The sequence below is a fragment of the Acipenser ruthenus genome, chromosome 17, assembly GCF_902713425.1.
Source record: "Acipenser ruthenus chromosome 17, fAciRut3.2 maternal haplotype, whole genome shotgun sequence".
In the NCBI taxonomy this organism is placed as follows: domain Eukaryota; kingdom Metazoa; phylum Chordata; class Actinopteri; order Acipenseriformes; family Acipenseridae; genus Acipenser; species Acipenser ruthenus.
The window spans coordinates 5208227-5235509 of NC_081205.1; the positions used below are offsets into that span (position 1 = coordinate 5208227).

Genomic DNA, 27283 nt, shown 5'->3' on the forward strand with positions numbered 1-27283 from the left:
GAGAGTACACAGTGCTGAAGGTACGCACCTGGAATACGCATAGTTGTGTGCTGTGCAGTCAGCACAGAGGAGTGGGGGTTGTGTGTATCTAGCAGTACACTGCTATGATAGTCCCACAGTGAAATCTCAAGGCTTCACACAGTCATGTAGAACTGAGTATTCATCAGGTATGCTCTGGAACAAATGATCCTACTTATTCTAATGATTATTACCCATCATACCTTTATTGTAATTTGTGGGCACCATTCAAACGCCGAATCTTTTGCCAATTGACTTATATCACTTTCAGCAAGGGTTTTGATGTGTTTTACATACAGTACCTGAGAGGCGTGTGTATGTACAGTAAACTTGATGGCAAAGAATTAGAATGCAGGTGTAATCTGATGACTGCCCAGCAATTGGCCATAGCTCTCTTTAATGCCCCCTAAAACTCTAAGACCCTATTCAAATCTATACTCCCACTGGCAGGTTGAAACGTTTAATTGCCACCCCACAAAAAAATTTTAACGAAACAGTAGGACTCTCTTATAAAAGAGACTTAAAAAAAAAAATCTCAATAAGATTATTTACGATAAGAAATGTTGGAAACTAAAATGGAGATTACTTTTACCTGCCATCATAGCTTCCTGGTAATAACCACATGTAATTCTATATTATAATTTCCAAAATTACAACTAAAAAGTGCATTCAATTGTTCCCATTGTCAGGATGTTGAATAACTGCAAACAAACATTTAGCTTCTTGGACCAGTATTTAATGGAAAACGAATTCATATTTGTGATTTTAAATTGCAATCCTTTGTTGTTGCAGGTAATTGAAAAACAGCACATGGTGCACATTTCACTGTTTTAGGGAAGGGATGTTGTGAACTAGAATAAGCAATGCAAATGTAAAAAATGATAAGGTTAAATACAACATATACTGATCTATACAGAAATATTTTTAAACGATGTAAGTTATTCTGAATGACTGCTGACGACCTGGGACAAAGTGATTGCCTAGCTGACTGCAGTGACGCTTTAGGTATGATTTTACAATAACAAACAAACAAAAACTTGATAAGGTACACTGAGTGCAATTGGGGGCGGGGCTGTGGTGGAATGCACGATGATTCCCTTGCTTCTGACATCACGAATTCCCTCAAACGTGTCCTTTCAGTTGTCAAGGGTTACGACTTTCGTCTCAGAACGAGGCCAATTGACGTCAATGCCTGTTTGTGATTGGTCCTTACCGTGTTTCCGGTGGGGCAGCCATCCAAGGACTGGGGAAAAAAGAAGCGGAGAGTTTCTGTCAGTACCAGTGAAAAAAAAAAACAACAAAAAAATCCAAACAAAAACAAGCGTTATACGGTCCGGGTAAGTTATCGGACATCTTTTACAATATATTTTTTATAAAATACGGGTGTTTTATAGAAAATGAATCGAGGGAAACCGCTGCTTGTGCTTTGTCCGTCTCGTGTTTGTTATTGTAGGTTTTCAAGATGGCGTGACTAGGAAGAGAGCTCTGCGGCCCTAGTACTGTTTACTTCATTCCAAACTTCACATTAACCTCAAGCACGTACACTTTATTGACACATATTGATTTTATACATTGCGTTTTCTATTCTAATTTGTTATTGTCCACGTGCATGACCCGCGTTAATTGGAAATGGGTGCTCTGACATGAAGGTAGCTAGCTGTCAAGTTTCTGTTTTAGGTTTTTTTAATTTACAAAATTTGAATTCAGCATTTCATTAACTCTGATATTTCGTTCATATGATTTGTAGCTTTTCATTATAGACAGTACGTATATATGGTATTAGTCTTTATCTAATGCATTTTTGTATTAAATAAAAATGGGATTAGTAATTAATTATGGGTGTTTGTTGACCCAACCCGTGGGCACAAAGTTGCACTTGGTTTTGTTATTTTTTCATGCTATTTAATAATATTTCTTTGCTGTCTTTGGGAAATGAAACGGTCGGAGGGAGGGGGGTGATTTACCACCAAAGAGAAATTATTTACCTAGACTGCAAACCTTTGTAAAGGTACTGTTCAGACGATTCTGTACATTCTTACTATGACCAACAAAGGCATTTTCCCACAAATGCTCAGCAAGACATTTAGTAATCAATTTGTTTAACGAATATAACTTTTAATGGTTACTTACAGCATACCCGTCAGACTTTGTGTTTACAGCATATTCTATCATAATAAAATAACTTTTAGCGAGTAACTTTTTGAATATACCGTAAATTAAGTTAAGTTTGGAGGGTGTCAGTACATGTTTATAAGTGTAATTCTGGTCCTTCGATCAGAATCTGAAGAAAACTCTTTAAAAATTGATCATAGCAATGCTGGTTTTGGAAATATAAGTAATTGTATATGTAAATCGTGATTTAGATAATTATTGTAATTTGTAAACTGACATTGAGGTTTGTTTAAATGAATAAACAGTTATTTTTGCCTTCTCCTTTCGTATGACTGTTTGTTTTTAATGAACATATTGTAATTGGTATCGAATAAAGTTGTACATTGGCTTCGTCATTCAAAGTCCAAGACGTTGCATCTGAGTAACAGTTTCTTAGAAGTGTTGGCTGGGATTTAGCGAGGTTAATTGTCTAACAAGACTGTTTGTTTAATACAGTACTATTTCAACAAGTAGCTGAGTGTGTTTATCATCTCCCACATACCAGGAGCTATAGGTTGGTTGACAGCTGTCTAAGCAATACTCTCTCCAAAAAAAGTGTTTATATTGGCAATTATCTTTTCCATTACCTAGCTTTTCCATGGTAAATATACATGATGTCCCACAGATGTTATATTACAGCATTCAAACTAGTATTAGGTCTGGAATAAAAAAATTATAAACAAAGTGTATTGCTTCCTCTTTGATTATTTAAAAACAGAATGACTGAAAGTGTTACTAATGAAGTGTGCAATCTGTCAAAATTCAGTTGTTTATATGTGACTAAGTTAGATTAATGCTTTGTGTCCAGTATAGAGGGAGATCATATTTTGGGGAAACAAAGGGTTTTATTTGCATATTTGCTGCAGCCTATTAATAGATGGCTGCTGAATGTGTGTGTGTGTGTGTGTGTGTGTATATCTAATATATATATATATATATATATATATATATATATATATATATATATATATATATATAATCAAATTATTTATATATATAATTATTTATATATATATATATATATATATATATATATATATATATATATATATATATATATATATATAATTATTTATATATATATATTTTTTTGTTTAGTATAGGCTGTAAACATTCAGTAATATACCAGGCACATTGATTAGTGCAACAAAATCCTGAAATTCAAAGAGAAGCAAAATAAGCTATGTGAGCAGGACCTTGTACAAAGGCACTGTGTTGTATTTACTTCAGTGAGTTGAGATGAACATTTCTTATTTTTTGTTCAGATTTCCAGGTAAAAATGGCGTCGGGCAGTACCAGCAGTGATGAGGAGAGAAGTCTGCGGGAGTGTGAGCTGTATGTCCAGAAACACAACATCCAGCAGCTTCTCAAGGACTGCATTGTCCAGCTGTGCACGTCGAGACCAGAAAGACCAATGGCATTTCTCAGAGAGCTCTTTGAGAGACTGGAGAAGGTGAGCCACCACAATCTGTTTAAACTTTTCCCCATGGAATTTCCTTTTTTTCTCTTGGGTGACTTCTTGTTAAGTTTGAGGGAATTTAATACAATTTCCAAATCAGAAAAAAAAACTGTTGTCTCACCTGTTTCTGATCCATTAACATTTCTGATCTTTATTTATGAAAATAACCTGCAGGAGATAATCAAAAATTCACCTGAATTGCATAAGTGCATTTTCAGTGATCCATCTACCTCCCAATCAATGGTAGTGCTTAGTTTCTTTTTAGTTCCTTATATCCTGTATCAGCTTCCCAGGAAATGTAAAAAATAAATACATAGATACATAAATAAAAATAAATATAAATAGACACCTATAGTTTCTAATCACCTTATAAAACCAGTTAATTGTCTTTTTTGGCATTTATTAGGAGGAGGCCAAGCAAATTCTGAGCCAGCAAAAGTCAAACTCTCGCTCGGACTCGCGGGAGGATGAGATCTCTCCGCCCCCACCCATGAACCCTGTGGTGAAGGGGCGGCGGCGCCGTGGAGCCATCAGTGCTGAGGTCTACACTGAAGAGGATGCTGCCTCCTATGTCAGAAAGGTATAGAAGTAAACTTGAGAAGGGAGTTCCTTTTCATTTTAATAGTTAGGACCTAAACGTGTACCAGATTAATTCATTTTTTTTTTTTGTAGGTTATTCCTAAGGACTACAAGACAATGGCTGCTCTGGCTAAAGCTATTGAAAAGAATGTTCTATTTGCACATCTTGATGACAACGAGAGGAGGTAACATTTTTAGTTTTATGATTCATAAAGTGTAAAATACAATTGCCTTTTATCTACACAATTGATTTTTAAACTCCTTTTTATTGATTTATTTTTCAGTGACATATTTGATGCCATGTTTTCTGTCACTTACATTGCTGGAGAGACAGTCATACAGCAAGGTCAGGACATTTTATCTTTTAACATTTGAAGTTTAACTGATCTGGGTCTGAACCCGCTAGTTGAAATGTGTTTAGTGTTTTTTAAGATTACTAGAGTGGCTGAAAAAACAAATGGTTAAATGAGTTTGCTCAGTGGTTCTTTGGAGGCAAAGGCAATGTAACACATGAGATTATAAACCATTAAATTATTTTTCATTTAAAAAGCAGTTATGTTAACTGATTTCTCACATTTCACTAAAATGTATTACACTGATAATGAACCATACATTCTCAAAACACAATAGAAATTTGTTAAGGGTGTGTCTGGATTTAAAGGCAGACATTACATTCACAAGTGGCTGCCTACAACAGTTAGTTAAACTTACCTGTGGTGAGAGATATAATTTACATGAAAATGGTTTTGTGTTTTGTTTATCTAGGTGATGAAGGTGATAACTTCTATGTGATTGACCAAGGTGATATGGATGTAAGTTTTACATATTTAACAAAAAGAAATGGAGTAAGATTTTAAAGGCTATCAAAACATATGCACTATATTATGTATGTTCTTGGTATACATTTTCTTTTGTAATGGTTTTATTTTATTTTTTTCAGGTGTATGTAAACAACGAATGGGTGACCAGCATTGGAGAGGGTGGTAGTTTTGGAGAGCTGGCCTTGATTTATGGTACTCCCAGAGCAGCCACTGTGAAAGCAAAAACCAATGTGAAACTATGGGGCATTGACAGAGACAGCTACAGGAGAATATTAATGGTACATATATTTTTGCTTGCTTATTATATAAGCTCCTCTGAGTCAAGTTCCTTATTTTAGCAAGAAAAATCCAGGTGTTATATTAACTACCAGTGAAAGATGTATTTATCTTTATTTTATGGTAAGAGACACTGAAACTATTTCATTAGTTATCCTAAGTTAGTCTTTATGTAAGGGTACTTGATGCTGAGAGTTAACGAAAAAAAAATGTTTTGAGCTCTGTGATTGATACGAGTGTCTGTTTATTTTAGCCCATAAAGTCAGTAGATCTTGTATCTGACCTGCATATACTTGTCATGTAGGGAAGTACCCTGAGAAAGAGGAAGATGTATGAAGAATTCCTTACCAAAGTGTCAATCTTAGGTAAGCAAATGTTTATTTAAAAAAAAAGTTAAATATGTACTACTTTTTAAAACCAGTTGCACTCTTCTATGGATTTGTTTACTTTAGAAGCTATAAACCATAATAAAACTTTAATATATCTGCTACAAAGCAAGGATATTAGTCCTGCAATCCACCTAGTGGCTTTTGCCACTGTTTTAATGGAATTGTTGTTTATTCTATTGCAGTGACCTGCACAGTGTGATTCTATCTTTTCTTCCAACAGAGTCTTTGGATAAATGGGAGCGCTTGACAGTGGCTGATGCCTTGGAACCTGTACAGTTTGAGGATGGGCAGAAGATTGTGGTGCAGGGAGAACCTGGGGATGAATTCTTTATTATTCTAGAGGTACATTCTGTTTTATTGGCTTTTAATTTTCTTCTATTTACAAAAAGGGTGTGGTATGGGAAAATCGAACCATCATGTTTTTTAGTAGCAATTTCTTGGTATGTCGTCATCCGCCAGAACAGTTGTTTGGAATTGCAACTTCTTTATAACAGCTTGTTTACAGTAATGTCTTTTCCATCCAGCCGAAGAAGGACTTGTAGTCTGAAACATCCGTATAATACATTTTTCCTTTTGGTACACGGCAGTTTTCCTTCTTCAAATGAGATTGCCTTTTGTATTCCAGGGATCAGCAGCTGTGTTGCAGCGCAGGTCAGAGCATGAAGAGTTTGTGGAGGTTGGAAGACTCGGGCCATCGGATTATTTTGGTAAGATTTGTCTTGGAAAAAACATAGACACAGTACCTAACATTTTTTTTGTTTGTTTACAGAATCATATATCAGCTGGCTGTGCAGACCTCATTTTTGTTTTTAAAGAAATATGCTGATTGTCATTTTCATGATTTCTTTGAAGATTAATTTTCCTTTTAACTTCCTTAGTTGTATAATAATTTAAAGTGATTTACAGTGTGATTAGAAAGTCAATGATATGGTGCGTTGATGTGGTAAACTTACTTTCTAATCACTCTGTATATTACAACTATGAACAGGGCTTCTTCAGTTCTGGTTCTGGCTAATTTTATTATTATTATTTTTCTTTTTAAAGGTGAAATCGCCCTGTTAATGAATCGTCCCCGTGCTGCCACTGTTGTAGCTCGTGGCCCCTTGAAGTGTGTGAAGCTTGACCGACCTCGATTTGAACGTGTCCTGGGTCCATGTTCAGATATTCTCAAACGAAACATCCAACAATACAACAGCTTTGTCTCGCTGTCTGTCTGAGGATTTTTAGTCCACCCCCTCCCTTAATGCAGGGTCCACAAATGCAGTCTGCTTTGTTTTTCACATTTACAACACCCACCTGTCCACCAGCATCACTGCTTCCTTGTCTGTCTGTCTGTCTGTCTGTCTGTCTGTTTATATGTACCCAGTGCAACATCTTCTATGCATAAGCTTTATATCCTTTATATAATGCAGCATTTCTAGTATTCTTTAAAAAAAAAAAATAATAATAATTGAAGAAAGAGATTTCCACTGTCACCTCATATGTGTGCAGATAAGAAGTGTCAAAACTGTTTGACTTTTCAAAGATTGCAATTGCTGTATGAAGCTTCATTAGAAAAGGAAGAACAAGAATAACAGCAGAAAATATGAAAATGTTGTGTTTCAAGGCTAAAAACCTTTAAGAGCCTTTGAATACAAAAAAATGCTGTTTTAGTATTTTAAAATGTGGCATCTGTAACTGAAAATAAGTGAGCTGCTGCATTAAATGTTTTAATGGTTCATTTCAAGGGTACTTAAATACAGTGTCACCAGTAGGACCTTGGTGAGATTTTCTGTTATGTTATTTTAATAGTTGCACATATATTTAATTTTAAGTTACCCTATTGGATTTTTTGCACAGTTCCAGTGGTTAAAAAACAAACAAACCCATAAACAATGTTACTTTGCACCTGCTGGGTTTCGTGGCTGCATTGCTCTTCAATATTGTTGTATTTCTAAAATGTGATCTGTCAATTCTTTAGGAATGAAACTGAAAATATTTTTACTCCTATTCTTTAAAAAAAAAATCTACTATACTATAATATTTGTTTTAAATACTTTATTGGCCCTCTTCCAAAACAAAAATAAAAAAATATATATATAAATCAAAAGCTTTGGGATACGATTCAAATTGGGGGGAAAAAAAAAAATCCTTTGCATTACTGCTTTTAGTGAGACCTAACTGATTACAGAATATTGTAGTTTTCTGTAAAAATGTTTAGCTACCAAGCTAGTGCCAAATATTAAATGATGGTTCTTAGCAACAATGCAAGGCAGAATCTAAAAAAGGGACATTATATACTTTTGTGCTTTTTTGTAACAACAGCATAAGTATAGTTAATAATTTTGTTGTTACATCTATAGTACTCAGAAATTATCTGTATTTGTACTTTTTTGGTGCTTGGTAAATTTTAAATATGTTGAATTGGCTGGCAGCACTTGTCATCACATTTTTAACTTTGTAACTTAATTACTTTTAAAGTGAACACTGTGCAGTGTACTTAAAAAGCATAACAGTTTTCCAATTGTGCTGGTTTGAATTATAAATAAAGGGGCACAGTAACTATGAAAAAGAAAATCGAACTGTGTATTGCTACCAAAAAGATGTAGTAAATGCAGTAGTAATTAATGCTCAGAAATTGTAGCTATAAAATATAAATAAATTAGTTAATGTCATAAAATCATAATATTAATAAGATATGCACAGATTTTTATTATTTATTATTAATCTTAGACTAAATCAGATTTTATTGCAGGTATGACAAGGTAACTTCACCCCACTGTTACCTGAAAGAAGGAAAAAGTCATTGAGTCTTAAATGTATTTCAGTATTTACCAGCTTTGTGTTACATTACTACATATGCACCAGTGATATTGAGCAGTTTTTACAAAATTCCACGGTTCTTTAATGTATGTAATCTAAGTATATCCTTTATTATGTGTAGAGTGTGCTAGAGTAGGGTTGTAGTTGGGAGTGAAGGCAAGCTCTAAACAAGTCTTTACATTTTTTTTTTTTCCATAAATCTCTTCTTTCATATTAGATGCAGGGTGCCATGATTCTACTCATCAACATTATGTCAATTGTCAGCAAGGGGTAAAGGTAGTTGTATGTCTGTCAGGGTTGTCGTGGGTCAAATGGTGAATTTGTTTAAAAAAATTAGTTGACATTTATTTAATTAAATGTAGTTAATTGTACAAAAGTTCAGTTTGTTTTTCTGATAACTCTTTACAGATTGAACCTGTGAATAATCTGTATATCCCACAAACCAGTGGCAGAGTGTCTTAATTCTTTTGAAAAGCATCATCCAAGAATTTCAACCTTTGAAATTCTGTTGTCAATAGTATATCAATCCCCATGGAAAACAAATGTTGGAATCTGTGCTGATAACTTGATATGGTTCTTCATTGCCAATATTGCTCAAGCTGGGTGCTCTCTCAGATTAAACAAATGTATTTAGTTGCAGAACTATATTTTTGTAACTACTGTAAGATTCATTAACAAAAAAGCCACTGATTGTAAAGTTAACTGACCTTGGTACAAAATAGTTCATTTAAAAAAAAAAAAAAAAGTGTGTGTGTGTATATATATATATATATATATATATATATATATATATATATATATATATATATATATATATATATGCTAAAGCTTTTTTCCCCTCGTAGTGTGGAAAACATTGATAGTTATTTTTTGGCTTGATATTCACTCCCAATATCGTTTATTATTATTATTATTATTATTATTATTATTATTATTATTATTTACTGAATTTATGATAAAGCAGCGGATAATTCTGTTAAATATTAATCGCAGTTATAGCTTTACCAATGTGTGCAATCCAAGTATGTATGTACAAAAACACAATCGACATAGTTTGCCTTAGCTAATGTAATCGGGCTTTTGAAATTCCTTCTGCTAGCCCAACCTTTAGCAAGTTTGTGATGTCTGCAGCCCCTAAAGAGCTGTGGATGACCAGAGGACCATTTTTTCTATTGTTATCCAATTACTGTATAAGGTTTGATTTACTGTATGTGCTAAAATTATAATCCTTTTGGTATAGATTGTCCTAATGGCAGGTCGAGCAATAAAAAGATTTAAATTCTTATACCCAGCCAGTCTTATTTTTTGCCATTTTAATGTTTTTTGAGGCATAGTTGTGGTATTTTCAAGGGTTGTATACAAAAATAGAAGCCTCTGTTGTAGCACTTTCTCCATAGAGAGTTACAAGACCAAACCTCAAATTAATACTTCATCAAACTCCTTCAGAGAACTTAAGGGTGAGAATGTGTGTTTTGGCTTCATAGATTTAATTTTGGGATACAATTTGCATGCATTTCGGGAACACCCCATTTACACAAATTTGTGAGTTATAATTTGCTGATCTTTTTAACTTCAAAACCCATGTATCTTGTTGCACGGTCTCTGAATCATCCTGTACAGTGCCCTTCCAGCTGTATGTGTTTAATTTGTGATCACTTTGAGTGCTATGAAGAGTATGTTGTCTGAGAAACAAAATCGCCACCAAAAGTACCTCCCTTTTATGAATATTCTGAAGTGCTTAGTCCTTGATGCCAAGTTGCAAGCCAGTTGTGTTTGTACTGCAAGCTAAAGGATGGCACTATTAGTCCAGTAGATGGCACTACAGTTCAAATGTTCAGTGCCAAATTTGCACGGAAGACTTGCAGTTTAATCATTGGACCTCGATTTTAAATTTTTATTTTGTTGAGAAAATCTCAATATGTAATTGTTTTTTGTAGTCCTATTTATGTGAGAAATGGGGAAATGAAGAATCAATAAATATAACACATGTTTTATTCTAATACACACACAACATCTTGATGTTACACATTATCCTAGTAGCCTAATTGTATTTGTGGATGTGGCTCTGTTTTACTGTCAATTATAGGAAATTATCATAAACAAAAGATTCTTTGTGACTGGTAAACACCATTGCCCCAACCACAGTAAGAAGTCTTTAAATTTAAATGTCTGACTATTTATTTTTAGTTCTGTACACCTCAGAGGCAACTGAATGGCAAGTCAACCCTGCTTTCAAAGTTTACTTTATGTCTATGGGAGGGATAAAATCCAGCACCAATCAAAAGTTACAACCAAGTCAATTTAAGTTAACATTCACAATCTAGCGGTGGTAGTAGGGCTACTCACTAGTGCAACTTTGGCAGCGGACACATTTTTGTCATCCTTTTAATTATTTGAACAGCTGTAAATTTGAATAGCATTTATTAAATAAAAAAGGCAAAAGATAAGGCTCACAAAACTTCAAGTTTTCAGAAAAAGATTTCTGGGGACATTATCTTTTGTGAATGACAACTCAGAAGTAACATTTTTCAGTGCAATTTAGAGGGTGCCAATAGTGTTGTAGTAAAATAACATTTATTTAGCAGAGCTTTCTGGTTACGTATTAAGGAGGTAGGGGATCAATAACCTGTTTTATAATAATTATGAAATTAATTTGGAATGCACTGGGGTTTAAGCATTATAATCCTTGTGTCGTGTTTGAAAAGGTTGGGTTTGCAGGGGGGGTTACCATATGACTCCTATGTTCACTGGGATAGTTCAGGCGTTTTACCTCACACCCCAATGCATTCTGGTAAGTGTAGTCCTACTTCTCTTAAAGAAAAGAAACAAGTGAAACATACTAGAATGTATTGCGATGAGAAATGAAAAGCCTGAACTGTCCCAGTGAACATAGAGTCATATGGTAGCCCTATTTTCAGGGGAGTGTAATAAGGATAAGAGTAAGAAATTGATTGCAACCACTAAACTGCACCCTTGCCCAAAAGTCAAAATACAGATTCTTTAAATTATCCAGTGCTTTTCTTTTCCTGCCATCTTCAAGAGTCTCCTCCTCCTCCTCCTCCTCTGTGTGCTACCTCGCAGTTACATGGCCATGTTGCTGTGTCTCAGTGATGTCCTCGGCCACCACGTGGGGCTCGCCGTACTTCTTGACGCACTTCTGCACAGCCTTGAGGATGCGCTGTAGCCGGCGGTCGAGCGCGAGAAGGTGCGGCTCAGTCAGTACGAGGGGGAGGTTGTCGCGGAGCAGGGACTCCCGCATCAAGTCACTCAGTCTGAACTCCGCCTGGGACAGTAGCTTCAAGCGCAGCAGCGTTGACTGCTTCACTCTGCCAGGAGATCAACATTAAGAGTCCTTCCAGCCCAGGTCCTCATTGTTTAATAGAACCAATTAAACCATGGAGTTGCCCACCCCTGGTCACAATAGCAATAAAGTTGTAGTTTTGCGTATAAAATAATTTCCATTCAAAGGTGCAATAACCAAAGAATGTATATATATATATATAAAATTCTTACCTAGCATAGCACACTATTCATACAGATCCCTTACTACTTTCCTGTTGTTTGGATGTTTGTTTTAAAAGACAGTTTTAGTGTTTCTCTGAAAGGGAAGGGCAAGTGTTGTGCATGACCCTGAAACAGACTTATTTCTGAGTTACTCCGAAGCAAGGTTACCACCCACCGTGGGATGCCCAGGCCTCCTGTATCTCCAAACCTGCCATCAAGTCCACAAGGGGTCATTTTCACGCCCTTTAAATATTACTATTGATTTATTTTGGCAGCTCTTTATAGCTTAAATATATCCGTCTCTAAAGACAATACTTACATGCAGCACTGAGTCAGCGGGGCAAGGATAGAGATTTCGTCTCGGGAATGCCTCCCAAACCTGAAATACATTTTAACAGTTCCCACTTACAAGGATGTCTTAACATTTTTATATAGCTTACACCTTGAGTTGGCAACAGCCAGCTTTACAAACACATTGTCTTACCCTCGTGCATTATCAAAATGAAGCAGAAACCCATCATCCCCAAACTTGGTGAAGATCTCGTAATGATGTCGGTCCATATTGCCTAAAAGAAAAAGACAAAGAATTTGAATCATTGCTGGAGAATTAGCACTGCTATTATAAAGGCATTACATAACATGTCTCCAGAAGAGGTTTTGGCTATAAGGATGTAATACATTGGAAGGCACAACAAAATCTTTCACATTGTTATTTACCTATTAAGAAGTCGAATATGGCCATGTCAATGATATTCAGCAGCCTGTTGCCAGAGTTGTAAGGGTAAAGCTGTTTGATAGTGTCACAATAGTGTGGGTTCACCTCCCATCTGAAGAAGAAACATATAGATACAGTCTTTGCTTACTGCCAGAACTTTATTCATTTTGGCTTTGAACGTTGCACAATCTGATGGATAGTTTTTGAAATGAAATGCCCAAACTCATAATAAATCAATGAAAATGTTGGTGGTTCTCCATAACCTACAGTTATTTAAAATGAAAAAAAAAGTATTTGTTATAGCAATTTTCCAGTATTCTGGGTAAACAAATCCAAACTAGACTGGAGTTTTTTTTTCTCCTAGATAACACAAGGCCACCTGACCAAATTCTTCTTGACTAACAGCGTATGTTAATTGTGCAGCTGTGCAAGTTCTTACTCCTCTTTGTTAGCGAAGGTGTAGGACCTGATCCAGGGGTTGGGGATGGAGAAGCGGGGAGCGAGGGTCAGCCCTGGCACATAGGCGGACAGGGAGCCCTCCAGCATATCAGGGTTTCCACACACGGCGTACTCCGTCTTGCACATGTACAGACACTTTGCAAAGAAACAGACATTGTTCGCTGTGAGGAGGAAGGGAGAAAGTAGTGCAATTAAAGACAGCACACTCTTTAATAGGTAGATCAATGCACACTAAAGCTAAATAAGTCTACATATACACTTCGCTTTGTCATCTCTGTACTACTGTGTATACCTTACTGTGTACATTTTTGTTTACTGTATCTGTATATTACATTTCCATGCAGTGGTATTTTAGAAATATAATTATACATTTAGAGTTATTCTGCAACAAAATTTGATTAAGTTCAAAGATTCAGTAGCCCCTCAGATACAGACATTTTTCACACAAGGGTTTTTTTGGAATGTATGTTAGCAATGTCCTTCATACCTGGGGATGTGAAGAATACACTCTTCAAGTCTTCACTTCTTGTGGTGTTGAGAATATCTTTGGTAATATTAATGAACCTCCCAACCACAGGGGGCACTCTGCGGAAGTCTAGGATTCTTAAGGGAAAAAACAAACAAATTAGCAAAGGAAGGAACCTCCCCCTCCCTCACTTCAGTCTTCTCCAGTGTAATTTGGTACCTGCTGGTTCAAGGGCAATTTTACACCCATGTCTTATACCTAATCAAAGATTAGTTTGAGGATGTATTTTCTTGTCCAGCAGGTGGCGGTGATGTATATACTTATTAGTGTTGGTGGATTAAAAGTACTGGTATGCACGTAATAAAGTAGTTGGTAGGTGGCCTAAAGAACTCAAATGCTGCCTGCATGGAAATTCCTGCTTTGGAAAGTGACTTACTGTTAAGAATGCCCATTTTAAGGCTGTGTACAGTATAAACTTAATATAGTTCTTTCAACATGATTTTTAGAAACATATTGAGAATGATATCTACTTTCTTCATAGTTTTTGTCTGTTCCAGGCTAATTATATTATTGCATATTCTTAATTTATTTTGCAGAAGAAACTCCCCATGGATCTCTATCCAACTAAAAAGTTGAAGTTAACAGTGATCAGTATATATAAAAAGTTACATTCTTAAAAGGTAGACGGCGTTGTTCATTAGTAATAGCATTTGTATTGTAAAAAAAACATTAGCCAAGGTGCTGGACTGTATTTGTTGGCGTTCACTTTTATCACTTGGTAATAAAAACTGCTACCAGAAGAGGTGGTTCATAAATGGATACAGCTGGTCATTCAAAATGCTGCCTACAGTACTGTATCACATGTCCTGCTGACGTGACATGTACTTACTTCCTGCATTAATAGCAAAATGAATGTCAAACAGGCAAAATGTACTACAGGTTTCAATAGAACCCATTTTTTAATTAGCAGAGGCGCTACTGAAAATACTAACTGCGTCAGTAGGAGGGCAGGTTTATTTGTTTCCAAAGGCGAAATGAAAACAGTAAAACAAAATAATGGAACTCCAAAAAAAGAAAAAATAGAAGGGACTTGTAATTGACACTACAGTAGGCACACTGTTAAAAACACAATGACAGGAAGGAATCGTGAAACCAAAATACTCTAGAGGGCTGTGGCAAAAACAGTGAAAGACGTCATATTTTAAGCTCTGATTGAGGATTCTGTAAGCTCTGTGGGTACGCTTTAGCGCTCTACCATTCCTCTAGACTACCCAATTACATGCTGGCTGCAATAAGGATACTAATCTTTATCCCAAATGTAATTATTCCAACTGCAAGCGACTACTTATTAATTATAAAGACTATGGTTTTCCTATTTGTTTTCTCTGTGTCTCTGTATCGCATCTTGGTAAAGAAAATGTTTGTATGACTGAATGAATCCTACAGTTTTAGAGGTGTTCATAGTCTTGTGTTAACCATTTAACATTAAGAAATATGCCATTCAAAAATAGCTGCTGACCTTAGTTAATGGTACGTGTAGTCAGTTTAAGGCTAATTTAAGGTATATTCAATATTTAATTGAGAACTTACACATGCAGTGCTACCCCTATTATAAGGCGGCCCATTATACCAGTGATCTGGTTATAAATAGAACTCTTAACTATGACTCCCGACTAAAGCATTATAAAAGGAAAGCACTGTAGTCATGCAAATATGAAAGTCATTTATAACAAAATTTATCAAGATGATCGATTGTCTCTATAGTACTACTATATATCTTAAAATGTAGAAAAGGACGAGGCCCTGATAGACAGAAGAAAGCAGAGCAGACCATAGGTTTATACACTTTAGCTAAACTAAGTCTTTACCTGTCCAAATGGAAAGCTGCTATTTCAGCATTGTGTCTTTGGAAGTCGATGAAATAGAAAAAGTCTTCTGGTGTTTCTTCATCTCTTTCCTGTCTGGGGAAAAAAATGTAAAATGTTTATGTAAAAATGTCTTAGAGTGAGGATATTCAAGCTAACACAAAATGTATCTCATACTTTCTTGACAAGGTGTAGGAATATAATTGCATGTACAGCATTTCTCAAGGATGTTCTAAGCATTCATTTTGAATTGTGTTCATGTATTGCAATGGAATGCCACGGTGCTAATAACCTCAACACATTGACACACTGGCCCATTGACAGCACCCAAGAAATCGGGAAGAACCTACAGACTCACCTCATGGGTTTGAACATGGCCTTGCCAAAGTCCTGGAACTTCAGAGATAGCTTCAGGTGATGCCCACTGGGCTTAACAACTTGGAGGGACCAAAATAAATGAAAGCTCACAGTCAGTCCATGCAATACTGGGTAAATATTTTTCATTTTGTTTTGTTACTAAAAATACTTGACAAATGTTTCTCCAAGAAGTCTTTCTCAGTGTCTTTAATGTTGAAATTAGTTTTGTGTCACATTCCTTGGGTTCGGTTTCTACCCTCAGGTGATAATAACCTTGTATAGGCATGAATCAGTCAATTATCATCACAAAGGACTGTTTCACATACCCAGAGAGGCTGAAATGTAGAATTTAGTAAAGTTAGAAAATGTGTCAGCCTGTGAAATTAAGTAAAGTGTGAAAATGTTATGAGTAAGAGAAGGGTAGAAGATAAGAAAGAGATAACAGTGAGTTAGAGAAAGTGTAAAGTTGAACGAAAAGTGCATTGCTGGTGATCACTGGAAGAAATATTTTCTAGTACAATGGTGTTATTTTGTTTATTCCAGAACTGCTGTTTTGTATACAGTATATTTTCAGATATAGGGTACTGAGCCTCCTTACCTCCAGGACTTGCTGACTTCTGTACCTACGTGTCCAGCCACTCTCTGAGAAACCCAAGGCTGACTTCTGTACCTACGTGTCCAGCCACTCTCTGAGAAACCCAAGGCTGACTTCTATACCTACGTGTCCAGCCACTCTCTGAGAAACCCATGGCTGACTTCTGTACCTACGTGTCCAGCCACTCTCTGAGAAACCCAAGGCTGACTTCTGTACCTACGTGTCCAGCCACTCTCTGAGAAACCCAAGGCTGACTTTTGTATCTACGTGTCCAGCCACTCTCTGAGAAACCCAAGGCTGCTTTTTGAAAGTGCATGCAAGGCCCTCAGTTTGTTATGGTCCCTGTTTATGGAATCCCTGTTGACATCAGGAATGCCAGCATCTTTAAATCTTTTAAGTCTTGATTGAAGACAGATTTTGTGTGTTTTTTTGTAGCTGGATTTGATTTAATCACCAGCTCTTTTAATATTTTATTTATGAAGTCATGCAAGTTGTGCACAAAAGAGTGCTATATAGAAGTGCATATAGTCAAAAAACAATAGATTCCTTTTTGCAAAGTTATGTGCATTTACAAATGGACAGTATACTGAACTGCAATACATACTGGGGTACCATCAGCATTCTAACCTTATAGAGGGGAGGTGAACAGTAAAACTATATTTAGGGAACTGTGCTTATTTACAGTTGAGAGGGATTTAGTTTGCCTAGCTGCTTTTTAAAAGGACACACTGCTGATGAAGCTCAAAGCTTCACCAGTCAAAAAGTAAAAAAATGCAGCTGGAAAGGAAAGCCACAGGCACCAGATTTGAGCTGTCTCTAATAGATTTGTCATCTCAGCTGTTTACCACCTCATTGGTTTTCATAGAATATTTGAGGGAAACATTAAAAGCACCACGATAAAATCCAAATGACACATATGGCTGATCAGTGGTTAAAGCTGTTTTTCAAAACAACGGAAAAAACAGTCCACAAATGTGCCTTGTTTTATAATCTGGTGTGACTGTTGTTGGGGTTTCGCCAGGCTGAACTGTTAAGCTTGGAAGATCTTTGTGTGCTTCATTCTCATAACCATGCTGCCGATGTTGCACAGTGGGGCGTTTTTGTACAATGCATGTTTATGGGCTGATGAGTGGAAAAGTCTTCTTTACAATGCCAGGAGGGACATACACCATACCAAACTCACTGGAAAAAACATGAGGCTGTATTGTCTACCAAACTAATCAAAACTAAGTCTTATTTTGGAGGACTTAATATACTTTTATTTTTTAATTAAATGTCTTTACTTATGATTTAAAAACAAATGATCCCATTAAAACTAATCAAGGTGTATTTGTGTGTATGAAAACATGTGTAAATGAATTCCCCATTTATGTGTATTATTTACAACAAAGAAATGTCATTACCTTGAGTGCAGTCACATATCCCTTTGAGTATTTTCTCATCCTGAGTGTAATCTGCAAAAGAAAGCAGTCTTACTTTACTTTCCTGCTAACATGTCTATCTAAAGTTGACCGTGTTGCTACAAATCAAATGCATTTTCTTACTAGATAATAGCTGTGTCTTTTATACTGTCTGCTACTAGCTGGTTTTAGTCTCAGACCTGTATTACACACACACAAATCAAGTTACAAAACTGAACAGAGATGAAGGGGTTTCCTTGAAAATGTGATATCACACTCTTTTGGATTCAGCTCATTTTGCTTAATTTGATCAAGCAAACGACTATTATAAGGATTAAATTGCAATTAAGAGTTTGAACATTTGTATGGGGAGGGGTTTGGTTAAATGTCTTACCTGCATTTATTATATCTATTTTTCCCATGTCTTTTAGCAGCTGATCGATGTTGGGATCATCTCTCGAGTACAGTGCATAGCGGTTTATACCCATGTGGAACTTTACCCAGCTAGACTCGGGTTCGAAAGAGACCACTTGCGCTGTAGCCGAAATATTGGCTGCCGTATTGTAGTATCTCTGATGTCTGTAAAAAATGTAAATAAAATGATGTATTTAGTTAAATAGATGAAATAAGGCTTTAAAATCAATTATATTTTCATTAGCTGAAGATATATGCTTCCTGTGCTACATCCTCTCTCCAAACAGCTGCCAGAGTGATTGAAAGTGTTCAAAACAGATTCAAAACAGTAAGAAAAGTTTCAGCCTGGCATTCATTACATCAAATCATTTACAACTTCCCTGTGAAAGTTTCAGTGCCACAATCTAATACATGAACAGCTTTTTTTCTTGGAACACTTGCTAAAATATTTTGTAAGTGTCAGGGGGTTATATGACATAATAATATATGTAATTTTAAATGAATTTCTTTTAGCATTGTGTGTAAAACCATATAGCATTCTGTCATTGATGCTAGCCTGGCCCTGGATTTGTTATCAATCAGAATCAGAGAACCAAGCTTTCCCCCAATCAGAACCTGAGAATGGGCTTCTGTGGGCGGTGAAAGTGACATAATGTCAGCCTATGACGTTGCTAATTCACGCAAAATGGCACCTTGTCAAATACATCCTGGAAATGTACTTTTTAACTTATTTGATACGAAAAAACGAATAATCCCCAAGAGTCTGTAGATAAATTTATCCTTTCTGAATGCTACCTATATATCGACATTCAAAAGGAATACAGTACCGTATTCAGAGTGGCTACAACACACATCTTATTCCAGTAAGTAGCTAACACAATGTTGCATTCTTTAGTTGTTGTGGTATTTGATTGTAGGTTACAGCAAGTCTAGGCAGCAAACGGGATTACATATTGACAGGAACCAATACCACAGACTAACTGCATGAAATCCAATTCTGCTGCAACACGTTTATTATTTAATCCAATTAACAGCCACGCAGTGAGTCAGACAATGACCAGGTGCTCCCACTTCAACACGTTTTCACAAGCAGGAATGTTGTTTGAGTGCCCAATTTTATACAGGGCCGACTGTCAGAAAAGACAAAACGCAACGCGAGGATTATGTGGCGTCAGAGAGAGTAACGCCCACACCACTTACAACCAACCTTCTTCCCTAAGCAGAATTTAAAATAAATATTGTGCATATAGTCAGTACCTTGGTGTAATTGCTATAATCATACCAATTATAGAAGACCCACCAAGACAAACATCCATATTTATGCTATATAAGCATCTGTGTTGTTTGCTGGCTTGCTCCAGAGCTTTTCCTCATATCTTAACTGGTTAAAGTAGTTGCAACATCCCAGCAGGCAGTAGATTCGGAAGGTTTAATACATTACATTTACTACATGTAGTTTTTACACATATCTGTGATTGCGAGGGAGGACTCTCTACATTCGCAACATTTATTTTATTTTATTTATTTATTTATTTATTTCTTAGCAGACACCCTTATCTAGGGCGACTTACAAGATATCACATTATTTTTACATACAATTACCCATTTATACAGTTGGGTTTTTACTGGAGCAATCTAGGTAAAGTACCTTGCTCAAGGGTACAGCAGCAGTGTCCCCACCGGGGATTGAACCCACAACCATCTGGTCAGGAGTCCAGAGCCCTAACCACTACTCCACACTGCTGCCCTATGCATTTAACAAAGTTATTTTTCCCTAATTGTAACAGGAGGCTGGGTGCGAACTGGCACAATACGAGCGAGCTTCTTAACCACAATGCAAAAGAGCTGGGCTTGTCTGCATTTGTGGTGTTAGAGTTTTTAACCTCATGTCATCTCACCGACGAGGGACAGAATCCATGCCGGCAGTGCATCACGCAACACTGCCCGTTACACAATCACATCATTTTTTATAAGAACAAACATGAAATAATAGCACAAAAGTGTAAGGGCAGTATAACGTACCTGCATTTTGATGTGAAACTTTTTTGAAAAAAGAGCTTACTAATATAATAACCTAACTTTATTTATTGTCCCTTTGACATGAAAATACTGAGCATTGCTAGATATTCTGGTCGCTGTGTGAACCTCTCAGAATGGCAAATTGATCTGCTTCTGCCTGGAGGGAAATCTGGCTTGTATGTGCGAAAATTTTCCATGATCTCTAGACCCTTGAACAAGTTTAAATTGCTTTTCTGTGAAATGGTTTAGTGCCAGCAAGCACTACAGAAAAAAACAAAACAAAAAAAAAAAACAAGCCAACAAAACTGTGTTATCCTTGTTTCTCTCAGGAGTTCCAGGGCAATTACTGAAAAAGGGCCTGAGGTCAGATTTTATGGCCGGGAGTCAACAGGCCTCATTAACTTCTGATTGCAGTATTACACTGGCAAAAAGAACAGTATGCTGTTCGAGCCCAGTGTCCTGGGACCAGTGGAGATTTACTCTCCACACCTCTAACACCAACGAGAGACACTCTTGAAAGAAAACAAATACTTTGTTTTCCACACAATCCCTGAAGGAAAGACCGTCCTCCCCAAATTATCTTCAATGGCAATGCAGTGGAGCGCAGTGCTCCACTGAGGGACAATGGTATGAAAACTCATATTACAGGGATCAAACGGTTTTTATTCATATCCCATTAGAACCTGTTTTGTTCACACATATTGTATAGAACACACAGTGCTAACATTGTCCTATTTTGAAATACCAATACACACTGGTAATCCATGGCAGTCCCACAGCATCTTATCAGTATCGGTGAGCAACCAAATGCAATATTTATTCCTTGTGTTTCCATTGCAAGTAAGGCTGTGGTCTACAAAGGTTTCTTCAAGGTAATGCCCTGGGATTATAATGTTGCTTGATAACTGGTAGCTCAAATGTGACATTGTGGCTGCCACTTTGAAAAGCAGCATAACATATAGTGTTCACGACATGTTGTCAGAACATTTGTCACAAACCAAAAGTCAGAGACATGAATACCTTTTCTGTTACTGAGATCTATTAAAAAATATATAGTCCCTTTTATAAAATATCTTGTAAAACATTTTTTTTCCAGCTAAACTGGCAAATGAATTGAAATGGGAGATATCTGGGTTGCTTCGTTCCAGAAAGCACACATGCTGTACAGTATGTTCCTTTCAGCTGTATATTATTACAACCAGAAAATGCTATTGAAGATTTCAAATGATAAAATGACACAGTACACCTTCTCAAGAATCACAGGAATCTGCCTGAATGTGTGTTGTGGCCAGGGATACAGTGTCTGATTTACCCCTGGGTGATAGACTGAGACTCCAGCACATCCATTAGACCAGAACTGTGTAAAATTTTTGGTTAAAAGAGCCATTCTGATCACCAGGGAGTGGGAGTTCTTAAAGTGCCATACAAATATATATATATATATATATATATATATATATATATATATATATATATATATATATATAGTTTACTAAAACATAATAGCTGACTAAATAGTAGCAAAGGAATTTAAAAAATAGCTAAAATCAAATTAGGTTTAACCACGTCGCAAAAGCTTATTAATCACAAGGCACATTGAAACAAAACATCCATTTTACTGCCTTTTAACTGTTCTTGTTTCTAGTAAGGGCTACCAATTTCCCTTGTAGTCTTTTCAGACCCATTGGAGCTTTGAACACCCTTCATATTCCAAACCGTAGGACTGTGTTTCATTTTCGAATTGTTTTTTCAATCTGTACCATGGTAAACGAATAGCAATCTCTAGTAAAGTACAAGAAGACGTATGATATGAAGTGGTGGGGCTGAAATAATTCAGCAGTCCTTATGACTTTTGTAATAGAATCCGGTGTTTAGGCTTTAACAAATACTATAGAATTTGCTCTGGAAAGCTGCAGCAACTGGCTTGTTATTAAAAATAATTCAGTTGTGTTTGGATCAGAACCACTGTACCGAAACTTAATTGCCGTTGGGAATCGTTTGGCAAACGTGCATCTAAAAGTCCACTTTGGGTCAGTGCAGGGCAATAACTGTCAGGCGTGGCCAGTGCTTTTTTAATCAGACGCAAATCCACAATTCTGGACACAGTATTCTATACACTAAGCCACTTACCCCCAGTTATCTGGTTTAAAAACTAGATGCAGCCATTTCTGACTGTTTGCCAGCAATGTTGAACTTTGTCCACTGTGTCATTGACTCATTGGGTATTTAGCCTCATTGAGAATGCATGCTAACATTGTGGAATTAGACATTTTTCTAATAGTTTCCACTTTTCTGATGAATGGTAATCCACAGATTAATGCAGCAAATATTGAAAACTGCTGTCCGTAAGGCCATCCATCATCTCCATCATCTGCCCTGAAATGCACCAGCACTATCTGGCTAGCATTCCTATTCTGCTATGATTTATAGCCAGCATTTGCAAAGTTTCCTCAAGTCTGAGAAAAGTATATTTCCCATATTCCCACACACACATGGAAAAAAAAATGCCACATTGGTATTCATATTTTGATTTATAAAGGTTTTTCAACTTAGCAGTGTCTTTCTTACCAGCAGTTCTTGGTTTCTGAACAATTTAAGGGGAACTGTTAACCAAGATTTGTTGGCTAGTATGGGATTAATAGAGCAAGTTTAAGAGGGGTGGTGATATAGTTTACAGGGGCACATTTCTCACATATTACTGCTAACAAGCCCTTGACATAAGAAATATACTAAAGTCTTTGAATCTACTGAATGTGTAGAAATCTTAGAAAATGGAAGCAATAGCCCCTACCTGTTCCATCTTGAGACTTTCCTTATATAATAGTTCAGAGTTTCTTCTCTCTGAAGCAAATACTCCTCAGGTCTCAAATCCGGAGTCTGTATATTATACAGAGGGTGGGAGAAAAGCCTCTGGAGTTGTGATCCAGTAGCTCCAGTTTGTGTTTGAGCAGACAGCAGAGTCCCAGCTTCACTCGTAATGGGAAGGCGTGTGTCAGTGGACGGGTTCTGCCAGTTATCCCTGCTGCTGCTGCTGTTACTCTCACCAGTGGTCTTGAAGTCCTGACAAGTGCAGTCGTTCTTAAAATACTTCTCTTGCACTTTGGGGAGGATGTTAAAGTAGAGATCGGCAATGAAACCCGTAGCTAGGATCAGAGTCACAACAAGCCTGTCCCTTCTCATCCACATGATTCCAGGAGACTGCTGCTGGAGGCTCTGGGTCTTGCCTGGTGAAAGCAGCAGCCGTTTCTTTCTCCTAGGCAACATTCCAGCTGCACCTTCCCACTTTCAGATAGCCGCAGCCCCCAGTGACATCAGCAAACTCAATCAGTGGAGTAACAGTAAAATCTGGGAGAGATCTAGTTGTGTTAAAAAAAATAACAAAACCAAGGTAGGTGGGGGGGGGGTATATTCATTATGTTTTTATTTACATTAATCAAATAAAGTTGTAGTTTAAAGCCTCCTACATGGTCGTTTTTAAAAGAGGTTCATTTTTTCATACTAAACCTCCCATTCTTCTAATGATGTAGTGCGTGTTGTTTGCACTGCTTTGCTTTCTGTTTTTATTTTAGGCTCTGTTAAGAGAAGCTCCTTGAAATTTTTGCAACCTTAAATTACCAGACATGCTGCACACCTAGCTGTGCTCATTTTGTCTCTGATTTATTCAAATGTTAATAAAATCATGTTTTAAAATCAAGAATACATAATAGTGTAGTAACTTTCATGAGCCCAACGTTTTTTGTTGCTGTGAAACATGAAAGAACAGCTTCGATGCATTTTTAAAATAAGACAGGAAACATCACAGATGAATCTGGAATCATTCTATAATCTGTAATTGTGTTGGGGGTTGGATGGAACATCAAAGAAGATCTAGAACCGATTACAGTTCCAATGTCTGGAATGTTTCACGGATCTTCTGAGTTCATTTGGGCTGAATTAATACTTTCATTGTTGAAGCTGATGACAGGTTCATTCGCTTTGTCCTTTTCTTCTACAAAGGCTATTGACTTTTCAGGTCAGAGGCCAATAACATGTATCCTCTGAAATTCAGTGCTGCTGCCTGGTTTTGATCCTGTTCACTGAACCCAAGTCCTGAGGCCCAAACCAAACCTGAAACTTTGCTTGTTACCATGCTCCCATTAGTTAACACTGCTTAAAGTTGGCTGTTTTGTTGCATATTAAATGGTCTTTACACTATATTAAAAAAAAAAAAAGAAATAGCGTAATTAGGCTCACAGTCTGTCTTGTGCATTATTTCTGCCTGCTATTTGAACTCTCCATCCCTGGGTTGGAATAAATAAATGTATACTCAACACATACACATATAAATAAGCAATACAAAAATGAAATGGCCTGAATTGAAGTACACATGGAAAATTGACTTTTTACCTCCCCATGTTCCGTGTTCATCAAAATCAGACAACTTTTTCCCACGAGCAATGGCAATACTTTCCCACCAGGTGGTGCCAAGTGCTACATTACATTTTTTTACTGAAGAATTTGGAAATCTGGATATTGCCAGCCCAATTTCCACTCCCACTTCTCGGCAATTCGTTGATGTTGATTGATTGTTGGTCCAATGGGGGTGCTGTCAATGAAGAGGACAGGACAGATGATGCAGAAGAAGCCCTTTCACAGGTAAACTGGAGTTACTACAGAGCCCAGTTCCAAACCTGCAATCTTCTGGCCTGGAGCCTAGTGAAGAGATGATTAAAATGTATCTGACAGAGTCTAACTTATTGCCATCAGCAAGGGATTAGGCCATCAGATTTTAGAGGAAGAATACAGCTACTCTCTGTGGGTCAAGTATGTGAATTGAATATCTAATTTCTTCAATTTCACTAATTACTCATCTTTTTAAGTACAATCAAGTTGGCTCAAAGACTGGGCATCTTGTTTCCTTTGCATGGCATAGCCTGCCTATTTATTCCTAATAAAAAGTTTATACAGTGTTATTTTGTGTTTGCTTACACTTTGAACCTGTAAAATATGAAGCCCCTGAGGCTGTAAGTAGAATAACATTTTAAAGACGGCATTGCTATCATTGTAGCAGCTATAATTAAAAGTTAATAATAGGGCTAGAAAGTGATCGTTAAGAATCCCACAGTGCATATCTGTCTGCCTGAATTGACACAGTTTTTGTAGTTTATCTGTAGTTTCTGTACTTCTCTTTGTGTGTGGTTAACCAGCACATTTCCAGGACATTTAAACACACAGTTGACTCGACTAGAATAATATGCTGGTAACTTTACACATCAGAAATCTATTCTTTTTAGCCTTCTGAAAAACACAAACATTTGCTGACAAAATAAAAATAAAAACTAAGGTTGTGTGGTTCCTTGCAGGAAACAGTACACACTCACTAAAACACTGAGAGCAGCATATCCTCATCCCTACGCAAAACATGCTTATCTGTACTGCAGTTATCAAATGCTAGCACTGTTAAAACGGCCGGAACATCTGTCATCTTTTTATCTGAGTGAACATAGCTAAATGAGAACCACCAGAGAGAAAAAGCCAACCAACTGTAGTTCCTATGGGTGTGTACACAATGGAGGTTGTATGATAGCAGTGTGGAGTAGTGGTTAGGGCTCTGGACTCTTGACCGGAGGGTCATGGGTTCAATCCCCGGTGGGGACACTGCTGCTGTACCCTTGAGCAAGGTACTTTACCTAGATTGCTCCAGTAAAAAAAAAAAAACCCAACTGTATAAATGGGTAATTGTATGTAAAAATAATGTGATATCTTGTAAGTCGCCCTGGATAAGGGCGTCTGCTAAGAAAGAAATTATTATTATTATTAATTATTATAATTATTATGATACATGCTGAACTTCCACAGAAGATTTCACTTTAAAATGATTACTGGTGTACCATCCAAACTGGCTTCCCCATTGAAGAAATTCTCCTTCATCTGTTGTGCAGGCATCCCGGAACTGAACATCTTATAAATCGAGCCACCTGTTAGATTTACTCGCCTCAGTGAACTCACTTCAATAATAGAAGTGTGGTGAGATAGAACATTTTTATTCATGTTTTTACTTTATTTAGAAAAAATTAATCAACCCGACCCAACCACGAACTGACAATTGCAAGTGGAGGATAGAACGGAGTCCTCATGTTCTGTTTCTGTTGTGCCAATTAGGTGAGACGAAGGTCAGAAAATCTCTTCACAATGCCAAGAAAACTGAATTGGTAAGACCACTCTATATTAAAATGATTTGAAACTGCAGCATTGAAGAATCACCACTTTATCAGATGAACACATTCCACAAGTTGGAAAGTATTTTGTGTCTGTTGCAAAATAAATACATTCCAAAAGAAGAAGAAAAAACCCAGAGGTAATGGATTTATGACTGGGACAAAAGCCAGCACACAAACTGCAATTTTGGTCTATTCTGCCAAACAACCTTTTGGGTAGGCTTTTGGAGTTTAAGTAATACTAGACTAAAAGTGGTAAGAGAGAGGGAAGAGGGAGAGGCAGAGGGTAAGAGTCCCTGTTTTATATAGACTGTTATAATAAACATTCTTTCCCCTTAGGCAACAGTGTACACAGGTGTGGATTAGATACATTAAAAACTTTGTTCACAAAGCTTCTGAAGTTTACAGAACCAGAATATATTTTTGAAATTTGACCAAATACTTTAAGGTATTCTCTTAAACACAGAAGGGTGTATTGATACCACCTGCCTTTGTGACTATTGTGAATCTCATATTCCAGGGTCATGCACAATCTGAAACAGGAGGGTTACTGCAGAAGATCAGATATAAAACAGTGTGAAATCCCCATTCAGTATCCCACGGCAGTACCACAATGCTTGGATGATAATGTGCTCCATTGTATAACACACAGCTGAGTGGTAAGACTCAGATTTGGCTACCCCTGTAAATACAGTATAATATATTGAATAATAATATGATCTAGCTAGTACATGTTCCAATATAAAGACAGTTTTGTTATACACCCCAAAATATTGCACATTGTAAAAAGGAAGTGT

General features: G+C 36.7%; 2 protein-coding genes across 2 annotated transcripts; one reads left to right on the top strand and one right to left on the bottom strand.

The window, feature by feature from the left end:
- Nucleotides 1–1163: 1163 nt before the first annotated feature.
- prkar1aa (protein kinase, cAMP-dependent, regulatory, type I, alpha (tissue specific extinguisher 1) a) lies at nt 1164–9786 on the top strand. Its single transcript, XM_034038161.3, has 11 exons — nt 1164–1355; nt 3435–3622; nt 4035–4208; nt 4301–4392; nt 4492–4553; nt 4973–5019; nt 5148–5306; nt 5609–5669; nt 5914–6035; nt 6319–6400; nt 6738–9786. Exons 2-11 carry the CDS (start codon nt 3449–3451, stop codon nt 6908–6910), a joined length of 1146 nt encoding a protein of 381 aa, XP_033894052.1. The 5' UTR covers nt 1164–1355; nt 3435–3448; the 3' UTR covers nt 6911–9786.
- A 683-nt stretch (nt 9787–10469) lies between these two features.
- Nucleotides 10470–23568, bottom strand: LOC117422917 (pseudokinase FAM20A-like). Its single transcript, XM_034038160.3, has 11 exons — nt 23081–23568; nt 18251–18435; nt 17860–17910; nt 15863–15941; nt 15508–15600; nt 13661–13776; nt 13154–13334; nt 12717–12826; nt 12484–12565; nt 12319–12378; nt 10470–11821 (listed from the first exon to the last, which is right to left on the bottom strand). Exons 1-11 carry the CDS (start codon nt 23551–23553, stop codon nt 11566–11568), a joined length of 1686 nt encoding a protein of 561 aa, XP_033894051.1. The 5' UTR covers nt 23554–23568; the 3' UTR covers nt 10470–11565.
- Between the last annotated feature and the right edge of the window lie 3715 nt (nt 23569–27283).

Coding starts and splice junctions, on each gene's coding strand:
- prkar1aa (XM_034038161.3), top strand. CDS start 3,449: ATGGCGTCGGGCAGTACCAGCAGTGATGAGGAGAGAAGTCTGCGGGAG. Junction 4,393..4,491: donor CTTGATGACAACGAGAGGAG/GTAACATTTTTA, acceptor TTTATTTTTCAG/TGACATATTTGATGCCATGT. Junction 5,670..5,913: donor TACCAAAGTGTCAATCTTAG/GTAAGCAAATGT, acceptor TTCTTCCAACAG/AGTCTTTGGATAAATGGGAG.
- LOC117422917 (XM_034038160.3), bottom strand. CDS start 23,553: ATGTTGCCTAGGAGAAAGAAACGGCTGCTGCTTTCACCAGGCAAGACC. Junction 18,436..23,080: donor AAAGTCTCAAGATGGAACAG/GTAGGGGCTATT, acceptor CATTTTTTACAG/ACATCAGAGATACTACAATA. Junction 15,942..17,859: donor GATATGTGACTGCACTCAAG/GTAATGACATTT, acceptor GGTCCCTCCAAG/TTGTTAAGCCCAGTGGGCAT.